At 45.8% G+C, this 23,552-nt stretch overlaps 1 protein-coding gene across 1 annotated transcript in view; it reads left to right on the top strand.

Moving 5' to 3' along the window:
* Window positions 1–23,148, top strand: part of LOC139230187 (complement C4-A-like) — a 186,096-nt gene extending 162,948 nt beyond the window's left edge. The window contains exons 35-41 of the mRNA XM_070862027.1: window positions 514–588; window positions 3,470–3,572; window positions 9,510–9,599; window positions 13,118–13,210; window positions 17,280–17,366; window positions 21,251–21,383; window positions 22,891–23,148. Of these exons, the coding sequence (XP_070718128.1) occupies window positions 514–588; window positions 3,470–3,572; window positions 9,510–9,599; window positions 13,118–13,210; window positions 17,280–17,366; window positions 21,251–21,383; window positions 22,891–23,032 (723 nt within the window). The 3' untranslated portion in view covers window positions 23,033–23,148. The remainder of the gene's footprint in view (window positions 1–513; window positions 589–3,469; window positions 3,573–9,509; window positions 9,600–13,117; window positions 13,211–17,279; window positions 17,367–21,250; window positions 21,384–22,890) is intronic.
* Window positions 23,149–23,552: the final 404 nt, after the last annotated feature.

Here is a 23,552-nt window from a genome sequence, read left to right as displayed (position 1 = left end):
TGAGGGATGGGGAGGGAGGAGTGGGGTGGGGAGAGGGGAGGGGAGGGGGTGAGTGGGGAAAGGGGAGAGAAGACGGGGAGGGTGATGGAGGAGGGGAGAAGATGGAAGGGGAGGAAGAGTGGAGGGGAGGGTAGGCAGAGGGGAAGTGAAGGGAGGGGAGTGGATTGGAAGGGGGAGGCAGGAGGGGAGGGAAGGGGGATTGGGATGGGGGCTCCCAATCATCTCCCTAAAGGACGGGTTTATTCGGAGTTTGTGCCGATCTACTGCCGAAGCTGTGACAGAGGATTAGGAGAATCGCACGGAAATTCAACCCGGATAATTTGGCCCGTGGTTTAAATGCAACTTGTTAAATCTCAAGCTGAGTTGAACCTTTAAATCAATCAACATGATCGGTTGCAGTCCTGTGCCTTGCTCATTCTGTACAAAGCATCAGTTCGAATTTCGTGCTGTAAAATGTCCATTTGTTGTTATACAGAGAAAAACCCCTAAGGAACTGTTCTGATTGCTTTTCAGTTGAAAAATGGAGTTGATCAATATATCGATCACTATGATTTCAAAGACGGAAGGGTGTTACTGTATCTGGACAAGGTATTGATGAGTTTGTGAATGAAAGTGATACTGGTGTTCATAATTGATAAAAGAAACAAAGTGAGAAATAGTTTGAGATACAGATATTAACTATGTTCACTTGTAACATTATGTCGCTTTTGCAATTACAATAATACTACAATCAGATATGCCAATATGAATTTCTACCCCCTGGTATTTCATTGAATCCCACTTTCCTGCTCTTTTCCCACAGCCTTTCAATTTTTCCCTTTTTTAGTATTTATCCAATTCCCTTATAAAATTTAGTATTGAATCTGCTTCCACCGCCCTATCAGGCAGTGCATTCCTGATCATAACAACTCGCTGTGTAAATAAAAATTTCCTCATCTCCCTTCTGATTCTTGTACCAATTGCATTAAATCTGTGTCCTTTGGTTCGCGAACCTCCCGCCACTGGAAACAGTATCTCTCTATTTACCATCAAACTCCCCTTTTAATTTTCAAATCTCCCCTTAGCCTTCCTTCGCTGCTCGAAAGAGAGCAATACCAGATTCGCCAGTCTCTCCATGTAACTGAAGTCCCTCATTTGCAACAGCGTTCTAGTAAATTGCCTCTGCATCCTCTCCAAGGCCTTGACATGTTGTTCTGTTATAAATGCAACATTTTTTTCATTACCCTGACTTAGTCAAGATTTTTACTGCCACATTAAGGGACATAAATTCTGGTGCGCCCCGTTTGTGGGTGGTAACACTGGCGAGGCGTGAGACTTTGCGGCAGGCTCAGAAGTCTTGTCTCCTGCGAGAAATTGGGGTTACCGTGCCTGAAAGGAAGAGGAGCGTTAAATCAAGCGCTCCACTTCATTTCTGGGGCGATAGCGGGGCAGACGCCTCAGGAGCAGGGCGCACGGCTCAGCAGCATTACGCACTGGGTCGCCAAGGAGGGGCTCTTCCCGGAATTAAAGGGAGGGGCCCAAGCTGCAAACTCAGCAGGACAAAAAGGCTCCTACCTGGACCAGGGAGCGGGGGAGCCGCGCCAACAGACCGGCACTCCAGCAAAGTGCCGGGCTCAGCCATCACGGCACTGACCCCGCATCCAATGCACAGCCGGCCACCTCCCCTTTAACTTTCACCTTGCTAGCGGCCGGCCACCCTGTGCTACGTCCTTACTACACAGTATAAATGTACACGAGGCCCATGCTTGAGAGGTCAGTCTGTGACCTGTCCTTTATTTCTGAGCACTCGAGTGATGAAGGTGGGTGGAGCTTCCCCTTTTATACCTGAAGGTCCAGGTTAGGAGTGTCTCCCACCTAGTGGTCATTGTTCTCACAGTGTACAACTTAGGTCAGATTATACATGGGTTACAATGCTGGTTGAATAAATGACACTGTACACATCCCCTGAAGCTGTCGCTGTCATCGCCCGGTGCAACTTCAGGGGGCGGAACCCAATTTAGTGCTGCGCACGGTGATGACATCAGCATCGCCGGAGCCGCGGAGAGGGTTGCTACAAGTTACCGCTGCCGCTAAACTCCCACCGAATTTAGCGGGAGTCGTTACCAGCGCCACGCCCGATTGCAATATCGTTCGCGTCCCACGTGCACTAAGTCTTTCCCAGTAAATCTTAGTGGGAAAAAATTATCTCCAGTTTAGTAATCTTTTTAATCTGCCATGGAAATTAATTATATATTAATTTTACAGCTGAAAGTTTGCTGTGCGCCTGTTTTGAAAAATGTTATTGTTTTCCCCGAGTTTGCGTTCAAACTCATTTGCCTTTCGGTGAACGCGAAATCAGCCATTAAACAGCGCAATCGGGCCACGTTTTCAAATGTAATTTAAATTTTAAAAATGCTTTAAATATTCCTTGATATATTTAAAAGTGGTAACATGGTGCAGTTTGATTCATACAGCTGGAAATGGGTTTATCACCAAAAAATAATCATATTATAATCACTCAGTGTCAATCCACCACCTGTGAGTAACAACATTTTAAATTACTTTTAAATCTATAGAAAACAACTTCCTTTTTAGATTGGGGTACACTAATTAGTTCCTTAGTAAATTAAAATAAAATCATACAAACCTATCTAAATGCAAGTCATCAACATAGGCAGTCACTCGGAATCGAGGAAGACTTGCTTCCACTCTAAAAGTGAGTGCTCAAGTGACTGAACTGTCCAATACAGGAATTACAGTCTCTGTCACAGGTGGGACAGACAGTGGTTGGAGGAAAGGGTGGGTGAGGAGTCTGGTTTGCTGCATGCTCTCGGCAACGAGACTCGAGTTGCTCATCGCCTTCCCTGATGCTCATCCTCTATTTAGGGCAGTCTTTGGCCAGGGACTCCCAGGTGTCGGTGGGGATGTTTCATTTTATCAAGGAGGTTTTGAAGGTATCCTTGAAATGTTTCCCTTGCCCAGCTGGGGCTCGCTTGCCGTGTAGGAGTTCCGAGTAGAGCGCTTGCTTTGGGAGTCTTGTGTCAGGCATGCGAACAATGTGGCCCGCCCAACGGAACTGGTCGAGTGTGGTCAGTGCTTCGATGCTGGGGATGTTGGCCTGATCGAGGACTCCAACGTTGGTACATCTGTCCGCCCGGTGGATTTGCAAGTATTAGGGCCCTTGCGCCCAATAGATCCAGCTTTAGTTTAAGGGCTTCCTCGAAGGCCTGCAAACAGACGCAATTAACGGAAATGTACCATGGTGAATAATTCATCGGGGCCAGTTTTGTGAGCATGATGTTTTTGCATCTAGTGCAAAGGATTGCAGAAACTCCCATTGCATTGAGTGCCATTTGCACTTAAAAGTCCGCGATCTTCTGCGTCGATATCGGGGGCATTGCGTAGGAAAAAACAACGCAACCAAGCGGAAACTCCAAGCCAGTGTCTTTTATTGCCCGGTGTTTGCTATATTTTTGTTTCTGTTCTTCAGGTCCATGTGCAGAAAGAATGTGTCGTGTTTACCACAAAACAGGTTGTTGCAATGGGCTTAGTGCAGCCGGCCACCGCCACCCTTTATGATTTCTATAACCCAAGTAAGTAAGAACTCTCCTTACGTTTGGCCGCCATGCTGACCTGAGCGAGTGAGTTGTGTCCCCACCTTTCCTCCATCGGGCTGCGATCCCAACAGGTCTTTGTGGGACCCAGTTTCTCCGCTCCCAGAGTTGCTCATTAAGTTTGATTTTTTAGATATGGCCGATCCTGGCCAGGGCACATTGTTTCATAGAATCATGGAAATTTACAGAAGGAGGCCATTTCAGCCCATTGTGTCCGCGCCGGCCGACTAAGAGCTATCCAGCCTAATCCCACTTTCCAACACTTGGTTCGTAGTCCAGTAGGTTATGGCACTTCAAGTGCGCATCCAAGTATTTTTTAAATGTGGTGAGGGTTTCTGCCTCTACCACCCTTTCAGGTAGTGAGTTCCAGACCCCCACCACCCTCTGGGTAAAGAAATTCCCCTCATATCTCCCCTAAACCTCCCCCCAATTACTTTAATTCTATGCCCCCTAGTTATTGACCCCTCTGCCAAGGGAAACAGATCCCTCATAATTATATACACCTCAATCAGGCCTCCCCTCAGCCTCCTCTGTTCCAAAGAAAACAGACCCAGCATCTCCAATCTTTCTGGATAGAAAAATTCTCCAGTCCAGGCAACATTCTTGTAAATTTCCTCTGCACCCTTTCCAGTGCAATCACATCTTTCCTGTTACGTGGTGACCAGAACTGCACACAGTACTCCAGCTGTGGCCTAACCAGTCTTTTATACAGTGCAAGCATAACCTCCTTGCTCTTGTATTCTCTGCCTCGACTAATAAAGGTAAGTATTCCATATGCCTTCTTAACCACCTTATCTACCTGGCCTGCTACCTTCAGGGACCTGTGGACCTGCACTCCAAGGTCCTTTTGCTCCTCTACACTTTTCAGTGTGATACCATTTAATGTGTATTCCCTTGCCTGGTTAGACCTCCTCAAATGCATTACCTTACACTTATCCAGATTGAATTCCATTTGCCACTGTTCCACTGACATGACCAGTACATTAATATCTTCCTGCAATCCGCAAATTCTTCTTCATTATCAACCACACAGCCTATTTTAGTGTAATCTGCAAACTTCTTAATCATAACCCCAACATTCAAGTCTAGATCATTGATATATACTACAAAAAGCAAGGTACCTAGTACTGAGCCCTGTGGAACCTCACTGGAAACAGCCGTCCAGTCACAAAAACGTCCATCAACCATTACCCTTTGCTTCCTGCCTCTGGGCCAATTTTTGATCCAACTTGCCACTTTGTTCTGAATCCCATGGGCTTTTACTTTCGTGACCAGTCTGCCATGTGGGACCTTATCAAAAGCAATGTTAAAATCCATATACACTATATCATATGCACTGCCCTCATCCACCCTCCTGGTTACCTCCTCGAAAAATTCAATCAAATTAGTCAGACGCGACCTTCCCTTGAAAAATCCATGCTGACTGTCCTTGATTAATCCATGTCTTTCCAAATGAAGATTTATCCTGTCCTTCAGGATTTTTTCCAATAATTTTCCCACCATTGAGGTTAGGCTGAGTGGCCTGTAATTACTCAGACTATCCCTTTCTCCCTTTTTAAACAAACGTACAACATTAGTAGTCCTCCGGCACCACATCTGTAGCCAGAGAGTACTGGAAAATGATGGTCAGAGCCTCTGCTATTTTCTCTTTTGCTTCTCTTAACAGCCTGGGATACATTTCATCCAGGCCTGGGGATTTATCCACTTTCAAAGCTGCTGAGCCCCTTAATACTTCCTCTCTCACTGTTTATCCCATCTAATATTTCACACATCTCCTCCCTCATTGCAATGTCTGTATCGCCCTTCTCTTTTGTGGAAACAGATGCAAATTATTCATTAAGAATCCTACCCACATCTTCCGCCTCCACACACAGATTTCCTTTATGGTCTCTAATAGGCCTTACTTTTTCTCTAGTTATCGTCTTACTCTTAATGGATTTATAAAACATCTTTGGGTTTTCCCTGATTTTACTTGCCAACATTCTTTCATGCTCTCCCTTTGCTTTCCTTGATGCCCCGGGAGGTTGTTGGATCACCAATGCTTGTATGAACCCCGATCCACACCAGCCCCTGCCATCTCCCACCATCCCCAGAAACCATGGCGTTATGTGGGAATTTACAGAATTATAGCACAGCAATGAGGAAAGAACAGTGATACGAGACTAATGAAAATGGGATTGTTCTCCTTAGAGCAAAGCAGGTTAAATGGAGATTTGATTGAGGTGTTCAAAATCATGAATGGTGTTGAGAGGGTAAATAAAGATAAATTGTTTCCACTGGCAGGAGGGCCGGTGACCAGAGCACACAGATAAGAACATAAGAAATAGGAGCAGGAGTAGGCCACCTGGCCCCTCAACCTGCTCCGCCATTCAATAAGATCATGGCTGATCTGATCATGGACTCAGCTCCACTTCCCTGCCCACTCCCCATCACCCTTGACTCCCTTATTGCTCAAAAATCTGTCAAACTCCACCTTAAATATATTCAATGACCCAGCCTCCACAACTCTCTGGGGCAGAGAATTCCACAGGTTTACAACCCTCTGAGAGAAGAAATTTCTCCTCATCTCAGTTTTAAATGGGCGACCCCTTATTCTTAAGATCATGTCCTCTAGTTCTAGTCTCCCCTATGAGTGGAAATATCTTCTCTGCATCCACTTAGTCGAGCCCCCTCATTATCTTAAAAGTTTCAATAAGATAAAATTTCAGGTAACTGGCAAGGGAACCAGAGAGAAGATGAGATTTTTTTTTTTAATAACACGATTTATTGTGATCTGGAATGCACTGCCATAAAGGTGGTGGAAAGAGATTCAATAGTGACTTTCAAAAGGGAATTGGATAAGCACTTAAAGGGGAGAACATTTCAATGGCTGCAGGAAAAGAGCGGGAGAGTGGAACTAATTGGACAGCTCTTTCAAAGAGGCGCGATGGGCCGAATGGCCTCCTTCTGTGATGTATCCTGCTCTGTGACCATGTTGAGATAGTGTGTGACTTGATCTGGGAAAGGGGAGGAGCTCGGAACTGATGATGATTTATGTTTACATATTCGTTCCTATTGTTTCCAAATGTTCACTTTTGTTTTCTGCTTTAACTGTTTCGAAACATCTGAGAATTCTCCATTAACTGCTTTAAGTGTCTGATGTCGCGCAGTGTCTTGTGCCTCTGAATCAAACGGTTATCGCTTAAAGTCCCGTTCCAGTGACTTGAGCACAAAGTTGCAGGCCGACAGTCGCGATGCAGTACCGAGGGAGCGCGGCACTGCCAGAGATGCCATCTTTAAGATGGGATGTTAAACTGCGGCCCAGTAAATGATTCCATGGCACTATTACGAAGAACAGCATGGGAGCTCTCCCTGGCGTCCAGGTCAATTCTTATCCCTCAATCAACATCACTAAAACAGGTCATTATCATATAGCTGTTGTCGGAGCTTGGGAATTGTCAGTACGTTTCCTGCATCACCGTGATTATTTTCACGGTGTTCTGGCCCCCTCTGCACCTGTGCAGCGGCAAACGGTGTGGCCGGCACCAACACACTTTCCTCGGCTCCGTGCGGAGATGGTCAGGGTATCGGACGGGATGGAGGAGAGGTCATCAAAGGGGCGGTGGAGAGGATCGATGGGGGGGGCGGGCGGGGCGAGAAGAGCAGGAATTCTGTAGGGGGACGTCAGTAGCTCGGGGGGGATTGAGGTCAGGAGCTCGGGGGGAGTGGAGGTCGGGAACTCGGGGGGTGGGGGGGGTGCAGGAGAAGGGCAGGAGTTCTGTAGCGGGGAGGTCAGTAACTCGGAGAGAGAAGGTCAGGAACTTGTTGGGGGGAGCACAGTGAGAACAGTGGGGAGGGGGGAAGAATGTGATCCTGGTCTAAAGGAGGGTGGGGGGGTTGGGGGGGATGAGAGCAAGTACATGATCCAGATGGGAAGATAGAGCACGTTCTCCCTCCCTCTGTTAGGCCTGGATCACATTCTTCCGCTCCGACCCCCTTTACACCTGCACCACACTCTCCCTCCCCTCTCCTCCCCTCCCAGACCGCAATGGTTCAATAAGGCAGCTCACAACCTCCCTCTCAAGGGCAACTTGGAATGGGCAACAAATAAATGAAATTTAAAGAACGAGAGCATATTCTGTGTTGGTCCGACAACATGCATAGCACGATATTTATGTGTTATTTGCCGGACTCGACTGTTCCAGTGTTCTCCTGGCCAACCTCCCATCTTCCGCCCTCAATGAACCTGAGCTCATCCAAAACTCTGCTGCACATGCCCTAACACACAGCAAGTCCCGTTCACCCATCACGCCTGCACTTGTTGACTTACATTGGCTCCTGGTCCACTAATGATGTTCCTGCTAAGCTGCACAGCCGCGCAGCTGTCTGGAGGCCCTGCACACATCGCTTACTGGCTTTTGAAAGGGAGATTTTGCACACATGCAAAATTTTGAATGGTCCGCGCAAGTCGTTAAAGGGATCATGCACCCAAAAATGAAATTAAAGACTTGCATTTATATAGCGCCTTTCACGACCACCGGACATCTCAAAGCGCTGTACAGCCAATTAAATACATTTTTTGGAGTGTCGTCACTGTTGTAATGCGGGAAACACGGCAGCCAATTTGCGCACAAGCAAACTCCCACAAACAGCAATGTGATAATGACCAGATAATCTTTTTTTTGTTGTTGTGTTGAGTGAGGGATAAATATTGGCCGGGACACCGGGGATAACTCCCCTGCTCTTCTTCAAAATAGTGCCATGGGATCTTTTATGTCCACCTGAGAGAGCAGACGGGGCCTCGGTTTAACATCTCATCCGAAAGACGGCACCTCCAACAGTGCAGCACTCGCTCAGCACTGCACTGGAGAGTCAGCCTAGATTTTTTTGTGCTCAAGAACCCACCACCTTCTGACTCGGAGGCGAGTGTGCTACCCACTGAGTCACAGCTGAGGAACAAATTAGGAAGAACATTGTCCGCCAACACTTTGATTTTAAAACTTTCATCCTCATGTTAAAATTCCTCTATGACATTACCCATTCCTATTCCATTCAGTGTGCGTGCTCCTAACTCCGGAGGGTGAGCCCTGATTGTTCTCTGAAAGCAGGAGTGTTAGCACTGTGAGCTCTGGAGCCTGACTGTCATGATGAATGGATCAAATTATACATTGGCAAGACCTTGATTATTCTCCAGCAGGCAAGATCGAATCACACATTTCAGACGAGCTGGTGGCCTTGGAGATGGAGCACGCGGTGTCCACCGGTACGCTCGCGGCCTTCCGCGAGAGGTGGGCACCGGAGGGACTGGAGTGCATCATCACGCCCGGCAACCAAATTTTAATTTGATTTTACGTTTTAAAGTTTAATTTGTTTTAATTGCCGGTGCTTTTAGTGTCCCCCTTCCCTTTTATAGGGGGCACTGGGGAAAATTGTGATTTTAGTGCCCAAAAAAAAAAATAGAAAAACACAAAAAAAAAAAAAAAGGGGGGGGAAAAAAAGGGCCTTGTAAATGTCTGGAGTGTCACCCAGGTCGGGTGGCACCGTTTAATGTTTTATGTTTTTGCAGGTGAACTCCAAAAGAGTTTCAGACGAGCTGTGGGGTGTGTCTTGTCCTACAGGGGACCAATCAGAAATCTGGTCTTGTCCTCCAAGGGGACCAATCAGAAATCTGGTCTTGTCCTCCAAGGGGACCAATCAGAAATCTGGTCTTGTCCTCCAAGGGGACCAATCAGAAATCTGGTGTTGCAAATAGACACGACCTTCCTACATTACAAGAGTGCGTACACTTGTAAAGCATGTCCTGAGGCACTGTGTGAATGAAAGTTTTTAGTTCTAATCTGGGTTCCCCGTATTGTGAAAGCTATTACCTGAATTAGATGATGCGTTTGGTGCAGAATGAGAGCATCACATGGAGCTCCGTTTCTTTCATTGTTGTAGGTATTAGATGCACCGTAGCTTACAGCGCCCCAGAACGGAATGCTATGATCTCGAGGCTCTGTGACAATGACGTTTGTACTTGTGCTGAAGGTACGTTTTCTGAAGGGCATGAATTCCCTGCTCACTTAGCTTCTCTGTCTTTCCCCCTGACGGTGATGTCTCAGGGCAAACCTTTCAATATGGTCTGCGGATGGCAGTTTGCAAACGGCAAAAGGGAAAGGTTAACCCTTGCAGCGACATTGGGGGGAGAGGGTCTTTAAAGGGTCAGGAACTCGAGCAAGCAGCAGTCCAGATCGGCGATTCTTATGCAGGGGAAGAGCTGGGATGAACTTACAAACTACAAGATGTTCTGGGTCCCAGACGGCAGTTGGGGTGAGTCAGTAGGGCTGTAGGGGTAGGGTGTGAGACCAGACTAAGATATTTGTCTGAATTCTAATGAAACTCCAAGCTGAATATATCGGTAAATAAGAAATCGACCATTTGTTTAGTCTGAACAAATGTCCAAAATTACTGCTGGTACAAAGAGTGCTGCAGCCCAGAATTCAGGCAATGTAAGTGGTATTAATATAATATAATGTTAGGGACAAAGTCTGAAATCACTCTTGAATTAAAAGTCATTAGCCCAGTTGAAATGCACGAGTTAGTCCAAAAAATGGATAAAGTCCTTTCATCTGAACAATTTAAGTGTTCTTACACTAATATGATGCAGCATGCTAGGGCAACATGGTTATCCATCTGTCTATCTGTCTGTTTATCTACCTATCTATTTCTCTGTCTGTCTGTTTATCTACCTATCTGTCTGTCTGTCTATCTATCTTTCTCTGTCTGTCTATTTATCTATCTATCTCTGTCCGTCTGTCTATTTATCTATCTATCTCTGTCTGTCTATCTATTTCTCTGTCTGTTTAAGAACATAAGAACATAAGAACATAAGAATTAGGAACAGGAGTAGGCCATCTAGCCTCTCGAGCCTGCTCCGCCATTCAACAAGATCATGGCTGATCTGGCCATGGACTCAGCTCCACTTACCCGCCCGCTCCCCGTAACCCTTAATTCCCTTATTGGTTAAAAATCTATCTTTCTGTGACTTGAATACATTCAATGAGCTAGCCTCAACTGCTTCCTTGGACAGAGAATTCCACAGATTCACAACCCTCTGGGAGAAGAAATTCCTTCTCAACTCGGTTTTAAATTGGCTCCCCCGTATTTTGAGGCTGTGCCCCCTAGTTCTAGTCTCCCCGACCAGTGGAAACAACCTCTCTGCCTCTATCTTGTCTATCCCTTTCATTATTTTAAATGTTTCTATAAGATCACCCCTCATCCTTCTGAACTCCAACGAGTAAAGACCCAGTCTACTCAATCTATCATCATAAGGTAACCCCCTCATCTCCGGAATCAGCCTAGTAATCATCTCTGTACCCCCTCCAAAGCTAGTATATCCTTCCTTAAGTAAGGTGACCAAAACTGCACGCAGTACTCCAGGTGCGGCCTCACCAAACCCTATACAGTTGCAGAAGGACCTCCTTGCTTTTGTACTCCATTCCTCTCGCAATGAAGGCCAACATTCCATTCGCCTTCCTGATTACCTGCTGCACCTGCAAACTAACTTTTTGGGATTCATGCACAAGGACCCCCAGGTCCCTCTGCACTGCAGCATGTTGTAATTTCTCCCCATTCAAATAATATTCCCTTTTATTGTTTTTTTCCCCCCAAGGTGGATGACCTCACACTTTCCGACATTGTATTCCATCTGCCAAACCTTAGCCCATTCGCTTAACCTATCTAATTCTCTTTGCAGCCTCTCTGTGTCCTCTACACAACCCGCTTTCCCACTAATCTTTGTGTCATCTGCAAATTTTGTTACACTACACTCTGTCCCCTCTTCCAGGTCATCTTTGTATATTGTAAACAGTTGTGGTCCCAGCACCGATCCCTGTGGCACACCACTAACCACCGATTTCCAACCCGAAAAGGACTCATTTATCCCGACTCTCTGCTTTCTGTTAGCCAGCTAATTCTCGATCCATGCTAATACATTTCCTCTGACTCCGCGTACCTTTATTATTCTGCAGTAACCTTTTGTGTGGCACCTTATCGAATGAAAATCTAAATACACCACATTCATCGGTACACCTCTATCCACCATGCTCGTTATATCCTCAAAGAATTCCAGTAAATTAGTTAAACATGATTTCCCCTTCATGAATCCATGCTGCGTCTGCTTGATTGCACTATTCCTATCTAGATGTCCCGCTATTTCTTCCTTAATGATAGTTTCAAGCATTTTCCCCACTACAGATGTTAAACTAAGCGGCCTATAGTTACCTGCCTTTTGTCTGCCCCCTTTTTTAAACAGAGGCATTACATTAGCTGCTTTCCAATCCGCTGGTACCTCCCCAGAGTCCAGAGAATTTTGGTAGATTATAACGAATGCATCTGCTATAACTTCCGCCATCTCTTTTAACACCCTGGGATGCATTTCATCAGGACCAGGGGACTTGTCTACCTTGAGTGCCATTAGCCTGTCCAGCACTACTCCCCTAGTGATAGTGATTGTCTCAAGGTCCTCCCTTCCCACATTCCTATGACCAGCAATTTTTGGCATGGTTTTTGTGTTTTCCACTGTGAAGACCGTAGCAAAATAATTGTTTAAGGTCTCAGCCATTTCCACATTTCCCATTATTAAATCTCCCTTCTCATCTTCTAAGGGACCAACATTTACTTTAGTCACTCTTTTCCGTTTTATATATCTGTAAATGCTTTTACTATCCGTTTTTATGTTTTGCGCAAGTTTACCTTCGTAATCTATCTTTCCTTTCTTTATTGCTTTCTTAGTCATTCTTTGCTGTTGTTTAAAATGTTCCCAATCTTCTATTTTCCCACTAACCTTGGCCACCTTATACGCATTGGTTTTTAATTTGATACTCTCCTTTATTTCCTTGGTTATCCACGGCTGGTTATCCCTTCTCTTACCGCCCTTCTTTTTCACTGGAATATATTTTTGTTGAGCACTATGAAAGAGCTCCTTAAAAGTCCTCCACTGTTCCTCAATTGTCTACCTATCTGTCTGTCTGTCTATCTATTTATTTCTGTCTGTCTATTTATCTATCTATTTCTGTCTATCTATCTCTCTATTTCTTTGTCTGTCTGTTTATCTACCTGTCTGTCTGTCTATTCATCTATCTATTTCTCTGTCTCTCTGTTTGTCTGTCTGTCTGACTGTTATCTATCTATGTATTTCTCCTGTCTGTCTGTCTATCTATTTCTCTGTCTGTCTGTCTGTCTGTCTGTCTGTCTGTCTGTCTGTCTGTCTGTCTGTCTGTCTATCTATCTATCTATTTCTCCTGTCTGTCTGTTTATCTACCTGTCTGTCTGTTTATCTACCTATCTGTCTGTCTGTCTGTCTGTGTCTATCTATCTATCTGTTTTTCTATTTATCTATTTCTCTCTCTCACATTATTGGCTTTTTCCAGCAAAATCAATTTGCTTTCTGTGACCACATATTCTGCAATTACTCATAAACTTCCTCTAATCAGTTTGCATTTTACACAATGCTTTTAAACGAGAAAAGTGTTTAAACTGTTTGATTGTTAAACATATCACACCAGGTCCCTGTCCTCGAATGAAACATGTTTTATCCGGGGAAGTGGAAGGATCGACTCGGATTGATTTTGCCTGCTACACTCCGATTGTGGATTATGGTATGTGCAGCACCCGGGTTATCTCCAATCTATCTGTTCAATGGGCCATTGAGCTTGGCAAATGTTTCCTTTTTGGTGCCCTTTGCATTGAGATACGGCTACTTAATTTTACTTTAGTTTTATTCATTGTACTGTGTATATTTATTTGTGTGAGGACTGATATAAACACGGACTGTAACAAGGATACAAAAGCAAAACGCTGCGGATGCTGGAAATTAGAAATAAAGACAGGAAATTCTGCAAACGCTCAGCTGGTCAGACTTAACGTTTCAGGTCAAAAGATGCTGCCTGACCTGAGTATTCAGAGCATTTTCTGTTCAATAATGGACTGATCGCTTGGGAAACATCCTTTCATCATCATCATAGACAGTTCCTCGGAATCGAGGAAGACTTGCTTCCACTCTTAAAATGAGTCCTTAGCTGGCTGAACAGACCAACACGAAAGCCACAGTCCCTGTCACAGGTGGGACAGATAGTCGTTGAGGGTAAGGGAGGGTGGGATAGATTTGTCGCACGCTCCTTCCGCTGCCTGCCCTTGGTTTTTGCATGCTCTCGGCGATGAAACTCGAGGTGCTCAGTGCCCTCCCGGATGCACTTCCTCCACTGAGGGCAATCTTTGGTCAGGGACTCCCAGGTGTCAGTGGAGATGCTGCACTTTATGAGGGAGGCTTTGAGGGTGTCCTTGTAATGTTTCCACTGCCCACCTTTGGCTTGTTTGCCGTGAAGGAGTTCCGAGTAGAGGGCTTGCTTTGGGAGTCTCGTGTCTGGTATGCGGACAATGTGGCCTGCCCAATGGAACTGATCGAGTGTGGTCAGTGCTTCAATGCTGGGAATGTTGGCCTGGCCGAGGACGCTAACGTTGGTGGGTCTGTCCTCCCAGGGGATTTGTAGGATTTTGCGGAGACATCGTTGGTGGTATTTGTTCAATCCTTTCAAATTGTTGTCGGCTATACAGTATCAGTAGAGGAATGAAAGGAACTATTCCCTTGCTCTATTTTCCTTTCAGACCTTAATTTACCAATTCAGTGCTGCCCTACCCACATCAACTCTCTGCAGAATAGGGTGTTGAACCATTCGGGTTGAATAACATACATTGTACAGCACAGGAAGAGGCTGTTCGGCACAACTAGTCTATCCTGGTATCCTGCTCCACATGAGCCTCCTCCCACTCTAACTCCTTTCTCCCTCATGTGTTTATCCAACTTCCCCTTAAATGCATCTATGTTAGTCTCCTCAACTACTCCTTGTGGTAGCATGTTCCACATTCTAACCATTCTGAGACATTTCTCCTGAATTCCCTATTGGATTTATTGGTGACTATTGGATTCATTTATGGCCCCTAGTGTTTGGGCTAAGTCATCATTTGCAACAGGAGCTTTTGTGTTTTATATAAACATGGGTTTAGATGGGCGGCAGGGGTGGGTGGGGGGTGGGGGGGGGATGTGGGTGGGTGCGGGGTGGGGGGGGGGGGAGATAAAATCCAATTGTTAATGTTCTTTTCTCCTAGTCTCGAGATATTTTCTCTCTCTCTCAAAGATCCTTATTTAACCATTCTCATTTCTGATCCATCAAACAAGTGAACGATATTGGTTGAAGAAACAAGGATGGTTAGTTTACTGGAGGAACGCCCTGGCCTTTATGAATTGGGCTCGAGGGATCATTCATCTGCACAAGTGACCAGGGCTGGGCTAACAGGATATCCAATAATCATGGAGCTCTCCCTAGGGTAGAGTGACTTTGTGTGTTAGTGTGAAACGGGTGATGGCAAATCGACAGCCAATTTTATGGGCTAGATTTTCCACTTTTGTGCAGATCGCCCAAAAATGTGCGTTATTTCCAGTGTGGGCGGTAAATATGGGTTTTCAGATTGCCAGATTGTCACCCATTTTCAAAGCCCCTAGTTTCCATTTTTAAAAATGGGCGTTACTGTGAGCGATCTGAAATGGGTGTCAGTTTCCATTTTGTGCCTAAATGGGCGATAAATGTGCGTTACACCTCATTTCAGCATTAAAATGGACGTTAGGTGGGCATGAAAAAAATAATGGAAAATCTAGCCCTATGTCTCTCCTGATCACAAGGAGTGGTTCGAGACCAATAGCATAGATACCTTTAAGGGGAAAGTAGATAAATACGTGAGGGAGAAAGGAATAGAAGGATATGTTGATGGGGTTCGATGAAGAATGGTGGGAGGAAGTTCACGTGGACTATAAACACCGGCACGGGTATGTTGGGCTGAATGGGCTGTTTTTGTGCTGTACATTCTCTGTAATTCAGTCAGTATCATTGTTAGGTTCAAGCCTCACTCCAGAATACAAACTCTAGGCTGACACTCCAGTACAGTACTGAGGGAGTGCTGCACTGTCCGAGATGCCGTCTTTTGGATGAGATGTTTAACCGAGACCCTGTCTGCTCTCTCAGGTAGACGTAAAAGATTACATGAAAGTATTTTGAAGAAGAGCTGGGGAGTTCTCCCCGGTGTCGAGGCCAATATTTATCGCTCAATGAATCTCTCTAAAAACAGATTATTCGGCCATTATCACATTGCTGTTTGTGGGAGCTTGCTGTGCGCAAATTGACTGCTACGTTTCCCACATTACAACAGTGACTACACTCCAAAGTACTTCATTCGCTGTGAAGCACTTTGGGACGTCCGGTAATCATGAAAGGTGCGATAGAAATGCAAGTTATTTTTTCTTTTCTCAATTTCCATGATTTTTATTTCCATTGATTTTAATGGAGAGGAGCATGGGGGACATATTGAGGCTGTGAGGTCCTTATCACCTATCTCTCTCCTGGGGATGAAGCTTTTCCCCTCTTAATACCACACTGGCGTATCAGCCACATTAAGGGGTGATTTTCCCTGGGGTTTTCCAGCTGGTGTGGGGTAATTCTGCCGTGGAAAGTTATCATTGTTTGATTGAGGGGGTTTTGGAGCGAGCCTATCACTCAGTGGCAGCATTCTCCCCTCTGAATCAGGAGGTGCAGGGTTCGAATCCTGCTCCAGCCACTCCAGGAGTGGAGACTGGAGCTCCGGAGGGATACTCACATCCGTTTGGAACATAGGAACAGGAGTAGGCCATTCAGCCCCTCCAGCCTGCTCCGTCATTCAATGAGATCATGGCTGATCTGCGACCTAACTCCATATACCCTTTGTATGTAGAAGTGTTTCCCAATTTCACCCCTGAAAGGTCGGGCTCTAATTTTCACACAATGCCCCCTAGTCCTAGACTCCCCAACCAACAGAAATAGTTTCTCTCCATCTACCCTATCTGTTCCCCTTAATATCCTGAAAACTTCAATCAGATCGCCCCCTAACCTAAGTTTGAGGGATTACAGCCCAGATTTATATCGTCTGTCCTCATAACTTAACCCTTGAAGTTCAGGTATTGTACTGGTAAACCTACGCTGCACTCCCTCCAAGACCAATATATCCTTCCTAAGGTGTGGAGCCCAGAACTGCTCACAGTGCTCCAGGTGTGGTCTAACCGGGGTTTTGTACAGCTGCAGCATAACTTCTACCCCCCTTGAATTCTAATCCTCCAGAAATAAAGGCCAGCATCCCATTAGCCATTTTGATTACATTCTGTACCTGTTGATGACATTTTAATGATCTGTGTCCCTAAACCACCAAGTCTCTGTGGACCTCCACTGTTTTTAGCTTTTCACCATTTAGAAAGTATCCTGTTCTATCCTTATTAGGTCCAAAGTGGATGACCTCACATTTGCCTACATTGAAATCCATTTGCTGCAGTTTTCCCCATTCACGTAATCTGTCAATATCCCTTTTTAAGTGACCCCCTCCCCCTCCATCCCACGCTCCCCCCCCCCCCCATTATTGGCTGTCAAGGATTTCAGCCGTGGGAGGAGTGTTCACACTGTGGCCCATCAGACTGTTCATCAGCCTGAGAAACCTTCCCCGACTCCACAGCGTGCTCCATGGGGAAAAAATGAGAAGATATGGGTTTCCTGATTCTCCAGTCGAAGTTACGTGGAGGAGCAAGAGGGTCGTTGGCGGAAATTCACCCTCTCATGACATTTCTAACGTATTTTTCTCCAAACTGCTTTGCAGCCTATACAGTGAGAATTGTGAACAGAACCACAGCTGGGTCCTTTGATAACTATCTCATGTCTATCACCAGCCTTCTCAAAATGAGCAGTGAGTATTGTTTTGAGGCGTTGCTGGTTGAATCCAGCGTTACTGAGAAACAGCTGTGAAATGATAACAAAAGATGTGTTGGTAAATGTCGAATACAGCATTCATCCCCATGTGTTTAAGACTGCAGGAATATAAAAGCTTAAGAGTTAGATGCAGGCGTAGGCCCTACGGCCCCTTGAGCCTGCTCCGCCATTCAATAAGATCATGGCTGATCTTTGATCTCAGCTCCACTTTCCAGCACTGTCCCCATATCCCTTGATTCCTCTAGAGCCCAAAAGTCTATCTGTCTCAGATTTTAATATACTCGACGATTCAGCATCCACAGCCCTCTGGAGCAGAGAATTCCAAAGATTCACCACCCTCTGATTGAAGAAATTCCTCCTCATCTCTGTCTTAAATGGCCTACCCCTTATCCTGAGACTGTGCCCCCTGGTTCTAGGCTTTCCAGCCAAGGGAAACAACCTCTCAGCATCTACCCTGTCAATGAGATCACCTCTCATCTTTCTAAACTCCAGAGAGTATAGGCCCAATCTACTCAATCTCTCTTCATAGGACAACCCTCTCATCCCAGGGATCAATCTAGTGACCCTTCGTTGCACCGCCTCCAAGGCATGTGTATCCTCCCTCAGATAAGGAGACCAAAACTGTGCACAATACTCCAGGTGTGGTCTCACCAAAGCCCTGTACAATTGTAGAAAGACTTCATTATTATTATACTCCAACCCCCTTGCAATAAAGACTAACATGCTGAACCTGCACGCTAACCCTCTGCGTTTCCTGCACAGGGACACCTAAACCTCGCTGAACACCAACATTTAATAGTTTCTCACCATTTAAAAATAATCTATTTTTATATTCTTCCTACCAAAGTGAATAACCTCACATTTCCCCACATTATACTCCATCTTCCACCTTATTGACCAGTCACTTAACCTGTCTTTATCCCTTTGCAGGCTTTTTGTGCCTTCCTCACAGCTTACTTTCCCACCTGACTTTGCAATATAGGCAAACTTGGATACGTTGCACTCGGTCCCTTCATCTAAATCATGAATATAAATTGTAAATAGCTGGGGCCCAAGCACTGATCCTTGCAGCACCCCACTAGTTACAGCCTGCCAACCAGAAAATGACCCGTTTATCCCTACTCTCTGTCATTATCCAATCCTCTATCCATGCTACTATATTACCCAAACCCATGATCCCTTAACTTGCATAACAACATTTTATGTGGTACTTTATCAAATGCCTTTTGGAAATCCAATATACTAGTTCCCCTTTATCTACCCTGCTAGTTGCAGTCTCAAAAAACTCTATAATAAATTTGATAAACATGATTTTCCTTCAACAAAACCATGTCGACCCTCATATGATTTTATAAATGTCCTATTTCTGCTTCCTTAAGAATGGATTCGAACATGTCAGGCTAACTGACCTGTTGTTCTGTTTTCTCTCTCTCTCCCTCCTTTCTTGAATAGCGATGTTACATTTGCTACCTTCCAATCCACTGGGACCAATTCCCTGGTTCTAGAATCTAGGGAACGTTGGAAGATCACAACCAATGCATCCACTGCCTCTGCAGCCACATCTTTTAGAGCCCTTGGATGTAGGTCATCAAGTCCAGGGGATTTGTCGGCTTTTAGTCGCATTAGTTTCTCAAGTACTTTTTGTCAACTGATCTTTGTTATTTTAAGTTGCTCACTCTTATTGACCCTTTGGTTCCCTGTTATTTTTGTTATGCTTTTTGTGTATTCTACTGTGAAGACAGACACAAGATAATTGTTTAGAGTCTCTGCCATTTCCTTATTCCCCGTTATAATTTCTCCTGCCAAAGCCTTTAAGGGACCAATGCTTACTTTTGCTACTCTTCGCTTTTTTACACACTTGTTTACAATCTGTTTTTATAGTTCTTGCTAGTTTACTTTCATATTCTATTTTCTCACTTTCCATACATTTTTTGGTCATCCTTGCTGAATATACTTGAACACTAACAAGGTCACTGTAGAGATGTTCACCACTTTTTCCAACCGAAAACTTTCTTTAACCTTACTTCAGTTAACACAACTTATTTGTGAAAATTGGCGTGTACAATTTGTGGCAATTTTCTTTGCCTCCCACGACCAGCATTGTGGGATATGGGTGTGGGAGTCAAAGGAAATGTTGACTGAAGTGGGGTAACCTTTTTGTACCGGCTTGTTCCTAAGATCATGCCCCAACCAATGAACAATAACTTCCTGACAATCCCAAGAGAAGAAGCTGGCTAGTTTGTCTAAACTTCACACCTTCTCATTGTATCCAAGTTGATGATTTTTGTAGCTCTCATCCCAAATCTGATCTTCTGCCCCCACACCCTCCCTGATCCCATACGCTCCCCGATCCCGCACGCTCCCCGATCCCGCACGCTCCCCGATCCCGCACCCTCCCCGATCCCGCACCCTCCCCGATCCCGCACGCTCCCCGATCCCGCACGCTCCCCGATCCCGCACCCTCCCCGATCCCGCACCCTCCCCGATCCCGCACGCTCCCCGATCCCGCACGCTCCCCGATCCCGCACGCTCCCCGATCCCGCACGCTCCCCAACCGCGCACGCTACCCGACCGCGCACGCTACCCGACCCCACCCCCTCCCCGACCCCACCCCCTCCCCACATGCTCTCCGACAGCATATCCTCTTTGACCATTAATGTCTCCATCGTTAAGATAGTTCTGTGATGTCATTCAACTCTGCCATTAACTGACCCGACCTGTCGATGAATTTGTGGGGCCTTCCTTCGTCACCTCAGACGTCAGTGGTCAGTTGGTTCCGCTCCTGATGACCTGCTCACAATCTCCCTCCAGTTCCCTTCTCACAATCTCCCATTCCATGGCGGTGTTCCTCCCCATCTCTGGAGGCTTCTGCACTTTTACAAATCTCCCTCCCTATCTTCCATCCCTCTGATTCCAGCCTCGTCTGTATTCTCTCTCTCCCTTCACCCCATCATTGGAGGGCCTGCGTTCAGCTGCCTAGGTCCCGCAGTCTGAAATTCCCTCCGTAAATCTTGCCAACTTTCAACTTCGTCTCCTCCCTCAAGAATTTTAGTTACATCCCATTTATTTGATTATTAAATGAGCACAAACCCACAATGGCATGCACCCTAAGGTGCTGGCGGGTGTCGCAGGATTAGAGCCGAGATTCTGGCCACAAGTTTTCAATCTGTCATAAATATGTCAATTTTACTGTGTGAGTGGGCAGTAGCTCATAAAACATCACCGTTCGCGAAAGGAGAGCAGTGTAAGTGAGGTAACTATAGACCAATAAGAATACAATCACTCATTGGGGGTCAGTTTAGCATCGGGCGATGTTAAATTAGTCGCTCGTTATACTGCAAGGCCAAATTTGCTTTTCAATTGAAATAAATGGAAAGGGAATCAGGCGGGGTTCATACGGGGCAGATAATTCAATGTCAGCCATTTTACACCACAGGCCAAAGTTACAATCGCACCCATTGTCTTCGCTAGACCTTGAGATCTGCTAGTCTTTTTTGCAGAACAAATTCCTTTTCTCCGGTTTACTCTATCAGTTTTTCCATATCCTCCTCCAGAACACCTCAATTCTCGCTTCCAGAATCATTTGTAAAAACTGGTACAGCGTGTTTCTTTATTTACATGTTGCATTGGTTCATCTGCTTCTCGTCTCCTTTACCTTCCTTTATGGGAAAGAGGCCTCTGTCTTAGTTACACTTTCCATCAGCTCCGCCTGGCCAACAGTGCACTGCCATGGTCACACGGCAATGTTGTGGCTTCCGGTCTGATTAGGGTTAACAATAAACCTAATGTAGTGACTCATGCTCAAGTCTTCCTGTAGTAAACGTAACGCAACATTTTTCCCTTCCATGGTCTGAAAACCAGATAAGGACGACCATGTTCTCGTAAATGACGTCCGACATTTCCTGAACCGGAAATCCTGCCAGTTTCAACTGAAGGAGGATAAAGATTATCTGCTGATGGGGCAAGATGGGACAACGAGTGATGCCAGCGGGAAGTAAGCCATCTTCATAAATTGTCAACACAGCAAATCGCAACAAATATAAAACTGCCAGGGGATTGTGGATCTGTGTAACTGACTGTTTCAGTGGATGGATGGGCTGGAATTTGATGCAGTAGCAGTGAGCAGTGATCTAATGAGCTTCTCTGGCCTGACTGGGGCCTGAGCTTTTCGAATGTTGTTGCACCTGGGCCCACCCAGGCCAAGGGTGGGTGTTTCACGATACCCCTGCCTTGAGCTTTATAGATAAGGGGCCGGGTAAGGCTTCCAGTGGACAGCAGGTGGCGTTCTGGTCTCAGAACATGCACTCGCTGACCTGTTCCCCTTCAACCATTTGATTACTCTGGTCACCTGATCGACCAACAAGGTCGACGCTTGACCAGCGAAGCCACTCAGTTGCGTAAACGAAGAAATGCTGCCCACCCAGGACTGCGGCGCTTCAAGGAGAAGGCCCAGTGCCATCTGCTCAGGGCAACTAGGGACGGGCAATAAATGCTGGCCTTGCTGGGGCGCCTACATCCCAAGAATGAATAATAAACAGTCTGACGTGTGAAAACATAGGGGCTGAAATTGATAGCCTTGCCGCCCACTGTCGCCGACATTCCTCTGCTCGAACCGCCCAGTGCCACTTTCGTCGTGGTCTGGAGCGGTCGGGAGGGGAGAGCCGCCGGGAAGCGCCCGCCGATGTCAGCGGACGGCCGATGCGCGTAAGTAGTCTCCCGCCCGCTGAGAGGCCAGGTTGGTGCGGGCGGGAGTCGGCTATGGACCGCTGAGTGCAGGCTGCTCTGTCCTCAACGGTGAGTGTGAAGATGCTGTAAAAGAGGTTAGTGACGTTTATTTAAATTGTTTCTTTACAAGTACTTACCTGGATGGGCTCGCCTGAAGGTCCTCAGATGTTTCTCTGTTTATTTTTGATGCTTTTTATTTTTAGTTCTTCGAGCCTCCGTGGGCCCGACTCCATCCTCGGCGGCACTTGGGTGGCGAGCGCCTCTGCCGCCGAGAATGAGAGCTCCCGCCGGCCGGCCGCCGCCCAGATTGGTGGCGTATGTCACAGATTTGCCACCCACTGACCTTCGAGGGTCCTGGGTGTTGAAAAACCCCGCCCAAAGTACAGCCAGAGACCTCGGCGGCCATCGCCCGTCCTTTGGGTGGGCGGAGGCCTTGATCAAATTTGGGCCCGTGCTTACTGAGACAGAACCCCATCTAACTCAAAGACACCATCAGAGGGCAGTTATATAAAGAGCTACAGCTTCATTTCAGATTCTTGTCTTAGTTGTAAGTTTTTGTTACCTGATAGTTTGGTTCATTCTTCAATGGAGCTGAAAATTCCCCAATAAAGATTTTCCTGTAAGTTTTATCAGCAAAATAATTCCTGTCTTGTGGCGAGGGATCGGTACTTTTTCCACAAAGATATTTTTGTGCCCATCTTTCAGCAGATGTCCGCTCCTCAGGACAGCAGTCCGTTGATTGCGGTTGAATATCTGATTCTTGTTTGTATCTGCAGGATGCAGTATTTATTTGATGCCAAGTCGTGGATCGAAGCTATTCCGTCGGAAGATACCTGCGGGCTTCTGAAGTACAGAAATTCCTGCAAAAACATGAAAGATTTCATGAATAATCTTGTAAATGTAGGATGCCAAATATAGCGTCAATCAGATTATTGCTGCTCACACGTTGAATCTTTCACTGCTAAATCCAAACGCAATAACTGTTTTACTAAAAACATGTTTAGAATACTATAACAAAAATAAAATATACTTTCACTGAGCTTCCTTGCGAGATTTTGTTTTGGTTTGGCTGTGCTTCGCTGCAATCTTTCCTTTGCAAGTATTTATCCAGTTCTGTTTTGAAAGTTACTTGTTGAATCTGCTTCCACTCACCCTTTCGGGCCGTGCATTCCAGATCATAATAACTTGCTTTGTAAAAAAAAAAATTGTTTCCCATGGGATTTTATTGCCACTTATTTTAAATCTGTGTCCTCTGGTTATCAACTCGTCTGCCAGTAGAAACAGTCGAGTAGATCTCCAGTGCACGCTCTCTGAGGCTTGGACATCCTTCCTAAGATGTGGCACCCAGAACTGGATATAGTACCCCAGCTGGGGCCTAAACAATGATTTAGAAAGGTTTAGCATAACTTGCTTTATTTTGTACTCTATGGGGCCAAAA

The sequence above is a fragment of the Pristiophorus japonicus genome, chromosome 19 (assembly GCF_044704955.1).
Source record: "Pristiophorus japonicus isolate sPriJap1 chromosome 19, sPriJap1.hap1, whole genome shotgun sequence".
NCBI classification, from domain to species: domain Eukaryota; kingdom Metazoa; phylum Chordata; class Chondrichthyes; family Pristiophoridae; genus Pristiophorus; species Pristiophorus japonicus.
This window is presented reverse-complemented; position numbering and strand designations above follow the sequence as displayed.